This window comes from Jaculus jaculus, chromosome 3 (assembly GCF_020740685.1).
Source record: "Jaculus jaculus isolate mJacJac1 chromosome 3, mJacJac1.mat.Y.cur, whole genome shotgun sequence".
NCBI lineage: Eukaryota > Metazoa > Chordata > Mammalia > Rodentia > Dipodidae > Jaculus > Jaculus jaculus.
In genome coordinates, this window is record NC_059104.1 from 190,297,867 (window position 1) to 190,304,089 (window position 6,223).

The 6,223-nt window shown below is 42.0% G+C and overlaps 1 protein-coding gene across 2 annotated transcripts in view; it reads left to right on the plus strand.

The window, feature by feature from the left end:
- Positions 1–5,073, plus strand: part of Tsg101 (tumor susceptibility 101) — a 59,656-nt gene extending 54,583 nt beyond the window's left edge. For both annotated transcript variants that reach the window (XM_004650803.3, XM_045145447.1), the window contains 2 exons: positions 3,383–3,622; positions 4,736–5,073. In XM_004650803.3, the coding sequence (XP_004650860.1) occupies positions 3,383–3,622; positions 4,736–4,825 (330 nt within the window). In that variant the 3' untranslated portion in view covers positions 4,826–5,073. The remainder of the gene's footprint in view (positions 1–3,382; positions 3,623–4,735) is intronic.
- Positions 5,074–6,223: the final 1,150 nt, after the last annotated feature.

Genomic DNA, 6,223 nt, shown 5'->3' on the forward strand with positions numbered 1-6,223 from the left:
TATCTAGAGTTAGACCCACCATGAAAGTAGACTCATAGGATGCTGTAAAAAAAAAAAAAAAAATCACTCCTTACACACTAATCACTTTAGGGAGTAAAGGGTCATTGATAGTATTGTGTGCAGTAATATATTAGTTATTGTGGGTATGAGTGAAAAGAGAAAGAAAGAAATAACACAGCAAGATTAGTGATTATAGCCAGGTGTGGTGGTACACACCTTTAATCCCAGCCCTTGGGAAGCAGGAGTAGGGGGATCGCCATGAGTGCTAGGACAGCCTAAGACTACATAGTGAATTCCAGGTTGGCCCGGGCTAGACCCTACCTCAGAATTTTTTTAAAAAAATGATGATATTGAGATGATACATACTAGAGGAAGGGATGTAAATAGAGAGAGGAGCCATAGGGGCAAAAAAGCAAAACCAGGGAAGATGAGCAAATTTTGGCTAAAGTTATGCTGCCAGATAATGTAGAACAGTTCCACCTCTTGGGGGGTTGAGGCATAGAGACCCTGCAAACCAGACCAGACAATGTTCTTTGAGAAAGGGAAAAGTAAGAAACAAATAAAGAAAATAACTAAATGACAATGAAACTGTAAAGGACAAAAGCAGAGCAAGGCCAAGCTGGCTCACTAAAATGACTCCAAGTGTTAAAGATAGACTAGATACAGAGGGGGAGAGAGCTGTGTGGAAGTAAAAGATATGAAAGCTGAGTAGCCTGCTTGTTAGCGTCCCTGGACTCTCAGTTCCTGCCCTGTCTCCTGGAATGCTGTCTCCTCCACTGGGATCTCTGGGGTGGGCAGTGTCTTTCTCCCTGTGCCTTGTTTTTGGGTCTGTGCTGTCCAGATCTGTGCAGTGCTGCAAAGCCAGGGTCTCTATGGATCCCTTCAGGCTTGGTGTGTATGTAGTTCACTTCTGGTTGCCAGGACAAAGCACCTGACCGCGAGCAGCTGATGGGAGGAGGGGACTGATTTTGGCTTACAGTCTCCAGGGGAAGCATGGCATGAGCAGAGGCTGGATGTCATCTCTGCCACAGCAGGTGGACAACAGTAACGAGAGTGATCCAAACTCTCACAGAAGGGGAGCTGTTATAGCACCCTACAGCCTGCCTCTAGCAAGGCTCCACCTCCCACATTGCCATCTGCATCTGCCAAGCATTCAGAACACCTGAGGGACACCTGATTCAAACCACCACACTGGGGAATGCTTGCCCTGCCTTTTGCCCATTCCCTGAGCATTGCTTGGAGTCTGTAGAAGTTCCCAGGTGTACTTTGATTCCCACTAGGTTTTTAGCTGGTGGGCTGCTGGGCTAATCTAATCCAAGGTTTGTTTTCTGCAGTCTTGCAGCTTTTTGTTCCTTGTGTTTCAACATGCAGACCTGTGACACTTGGTCTGAATTTCCCAGAAGTGCAGAGCACGGAGGGTTTGGGCTGCTGAGCCAATGTGGCAGGAGCCTTCTTAAGACAACGCCTCACTTCTGCTTGTTGACCACCAGCACCAAGGAGAGGGCACTTCCTTCTCAGCTTCTGCTATAGCTGCTGCTGCTCCCGATGTGACTTCTTCCAGCTGTTCTGCATGTCCTTTGCCTTGCTGGTCTCCATGTTTCACCTTCCCCTGATTATTCCCTGGGGACTAGTTCATCAGGCTCAAGTGTTGTCTGCTATCTTAGATTTTTTCCATTTTTAAAAAAATTATTTTTTTTTAGATTTTTTTTAATTTTTATTTTTTAATTTTTATTAGCATTTTCCATGATTATAAAAAAAAATCCCATGGTAATTCCCTCCCTCCCTCCCCCCTTTTTAAAGATTTTTTAAAACAAATTTTGTTAGCTTTTTCCATAAGATCTTTTTTTTCAAATTTTTATTAACAACTTCCATGATTATAAAAAATATCCTATGGTAATACCACCCCCACTTTCCCCTTTGAAACTCCATTCTCCATCATATCCCCTCCCTATTTCAATCAGTCTCTCTTTTAAAAAAATTATTTTTTTAGGCCGGGCATGGTGGCGCATGCCTTTAATTCCAAGCACTCAGGAGGCAGAGGTAGGAGGATTTCAGTGAGTTTGAGGCCACCCTGAGACTACATAGTGAATTCCAGATCAGCCTGGGCTAGAGTGAGAAGATATATGTGTGTGTGTGTGTGTGTGTGTGTGTACACGTATGTATGTATGTATTTTTTTAAATACATTTTCAATTATTTCCTTGAGAGAGTGTGAGCACACTAGGACCTCTTGACACTGCAAACAGACATGTACCACTTTGTGCATCTGTTTTTATGTGGGTACTGAGGAACTGAACCCAGGCTGGCAGGCTTTGCAAGCAAGCACTTTGAACTTCTGAGCCATCTCCCCAGCCCCTCCATTAAAAAAATAAAATATGTGTGTGTGTGTATGAATATATATATATATATATATATATATATATAGTGTCTTTATTTGAGAGACAGAAGAAAAGAGTTAGTATGGGTAAGCCAGGGCCTCTTGCCACTGCAGACAAACTCCAGGCACATGTACCATTTTGTGCAGCTGGCTTACATGGAAACTGGGTAGTTGAACCCAGGCCACCAGACTTTTAGGCTTTGCAAGCAAGTACCTTTAACCACTGAACCATATTTCCAGCCCAATCTCTCCATTTTTTTTTTTTTTAATGTTATTTGAGAGAAAGAAAATGGGCATGCCAGGGCCTCTAGCCACGCAGATGAACTTCACATGCAGGTGCTACCTTATGCATCTTGCTTTCCTGGGTACTGGGGAATGGAACTTGGGTCCTTTCACTTCATAGGAAAGCACCGTAACTGCTAAGCCATCTCTCTAGCCCATTCCTCCAATTTTAATGAAATAGAAAAGAGTTTAAAAGTTTGAGAGCTTTGGGGAAAATGATTTGCACATACTATTCTAGTGTGTATACAGTTAACGTCATGGTAGTCAACTGTTTTCAGAAGTCTAGAAAGATGGTACAAATGTAATTTATAGTCTCCAACCCCCACCTACCATGCCTCATAGCTAGAGTGTGGACTCAGTTCACCAGGTCCTCTGCATTGACTCCTCTCTAGGGAGATGCCACTTGTTTTATGATTTTTGGTATAAAGGAACTTCCTGCAGGAAAGCACCCTCTCTGTTGGTCTTGTTTGCAACATATGGCACTATTTAGTGACAAGCTTATCACTATCATCAAATGTCAAACCATCTCAGGATATTTCTGCCATTCTGTCCTATTTTCACCCAGGCTATTAGGTCTCATCTTTTTGTCTACCTTTAACAATAAGTTACTAGAAACGTTAATATCACCTGTCAGTTGAAAATGTGAGATGAATTGTAGATCTCTGACTAGCAGACAGTTGTGTACAAGTTAGAATAAAGTTAAGCATGGACTGTTCTGTTTTCAGGCTGAAGTTGATAAAAACATAGAACTTTTGAAAAAGAAGGATGAAGAACTAAGTTCTGCTCTGGAGAAAATGGAAAACCAATCTGAAAATAATGATATTGATGAAGTTATCATTCCCACAGCCCCGCTATATAAACAGATCCTAAATCTGTATGCAGAGGAAAATGCAATTGAAGATACTATTTTTTACCTGGGAGAAGCATTGAGGCGGGGAGTAATAGACCTGGATGTCTTTTTGAAGGTATGTCTTCCTCCCTCTGCTTTCCAGGGTTTAGAACTTGGCTGTAGAAGCAGTGACTTTGAAAACACAAACCAAGAGTGCCTTCTCCCCTAGGGTGCTAAGGCTCGTGAGTAAGAGTCCACGTGGGCTGGGGGCTAAAGGTATAAATGGAAACAATCTGGATGGGTCCGAAGGCACACCAGATATCTTGGGGTTTTTTTGTTTGTTTGTTTGTTTTTATTTTTTAGTTTTGAGGTAGGGTCTCACTCTAGCCCCAGGCTGACCTGGAATTCACTATGAAGTCTCAGCACTTACAGCAATCCCCCTTACCTCTGTCTCCTGAGTGCTGGGATTAAAGGCATGCACCACCATGCCCAGTTCTTGGTTTTTCTTTTTTAAGATGATTGTCCATCCCCTTTTTTAAATCTATTAATAGCCTTAAGAGTGGTATACTCTTGAATCAGTTTTCCCAGGTAAGCTAGCCTAGCAGGACGTGGCCTGCCTTTCTGAATGAAGGTTGTCTCTCTAGGGCCAAGGTTGGTTGTTGCTGTTTGCTAGGTCATGGAGAAGAGTTCTTAGGATTAGTAACCAGCCACTCTTTGAATATTTGGCCAGCTTCTGGTAGTGCCTCAGTGTTCATGCTTACTTGCTGACCTTGCTTGTCTCTGTGGTGAATGGCAGGTGTAAACTAGAGCTTCAAGTGAAGGCTGTCTCTCTACTGTCTCCTGGTTGGGGACATAGCATAGGTAAAGATATAAATGAAGATGCCCTTTTCCAGACATTGGACTGGGGGCAGAACTAGCCTGTGCTCCTGATCCCTTCCCCTCCCCTTCTTGACAAGCAGCAACATCTGGTAACTTACATTACAGTGACGTGATGTCATCCTGGCATCTTGTCTTGAGATGTAGTTCAAGGCTGGCAATGTAGCTCAATGTTAACTTGTACAAAACTCTGGGTTCGATCCTACTTTATAGTAAGGTTTATAAAAGCCATACATATTAAGGTAGTAGTTCCAAAGGTTAGTATATATGTAATGCATTTAGGACTTTCGTTCCTGTCTAGGTGATAAGCTGTCTGATACTTCTGCATAGATAAAACCATTCTAAACTTTTTGAAACTTTTCCCCCCTCCCAGCATGTACGGCTTCTGTCTCGTAAACAGTTCCAGCTGAGGGCGCTAATGCAAAAAGCAAGAAAGACTGCCGGTCTTAGTGACCTCTACTGACTTCTCTGGTATCAGCTGGAGGTGGACCTCTTCTTAAAGCATTCTTTTCTTCTCTTTTTTTCTCTTATCAGTAGGTACCCAGAATAAGTTATTGCAGTTTATCATGCAAGTGTAAAATATTTTGAATCAATAATATATTTTCTGTTTCTTTGGGTAAAACTGGCTTTTATTAATGCACTTTCTATCCTCTGTAAACTTTTTGTGCTGAATGTTGGAACTGACTATGCTAAATAAAATTTGTTGCATAACTTTTCTCTTCTTCATTGGACTTCCTGAGGAAAGATCCAAGAAACCTTGATAAGAAGCCCAGTTTTTTGTTTAGCAGACAAAGCATCCATCTTAATTTGTACTTTAATATTATTCTGAAGAATACATATTCTATGATAGCTCTAATGTAGGATATAACACATAGGCATCTAGACATTAAAATATCTTAAATTTTGGTGACTTTTTCTGTGAAAGGTCCCTGTTAGACCTAGTTCCTTTCTATGGTTGACTGAACCGTAACCACTTTCCATCAAGAAGAAATGAGCAGAATGGCAGTGCCAACTTGTACATGAGATTTTACATTGAGTAGGCAAGGCAGACTAACCATAACTAAAGGGGACAGAGAGATGGTTCAGCAGTTAAGGTGTCTATCTGCCAAGCCAAAGAATCCAGGTTCGATTCCCCAGGATACACGTAACCAGATGCACAAGGTGGCACATGTGTCTGGAGTTCATTTGCAGGGGCTGGAAAGATGACTTACTGGTTAAGGTGCATGCTGGAAAAATCAAAAGACCTAGGTTCAGTTCCCCAGTACCCACATAAAGCCAGATGCACAAGGTGGCACACACGTCTGGAATTTGTTTGCAGTGGCAAGAGGCCCTTGTACACCCATTCTGTATCTGCCTCTCTCTCACACTCTCACTCTCATAAATAATTTTTTTAAATCCCTTTGTGGGTCTTAAATATAGCAATAGCATTTTTACACCACCACATGAGATGAGCCTCCCTCAGACCGTGTCCTCATATCACCCATCTGAAGTGTAAAGCAAATTTTTTTTTTTTGTTTTTTCTTTGTTTTTTGCTTTTTGTTTTTCAAGGTAGGGTCTCACTGTAGCCCAGGCTGACCTGGAACTCACTATGGAATCTCAGAGTGGCTTTGAACTCATGGTGATCCTCCTACCTCTGCCTCCTGAGTGCGGGGATTAAAGGTATGAGCCACCAGGCCCGGCTTTGAAGTAAATATTTTTAAGTAAAATGTGTGGTATATAATGTCTCCCTGCTTTTTATTGTCATTTGGACTTCTGTCTTCATGAAAAGTAACGTTGTAGCCAAGCTTATGACACCCAATGAGCTCCCTACCAACAGGTATCCTGTAAAGTTCATCTGAGCAGAAAAGCATGCCAGTTCCAT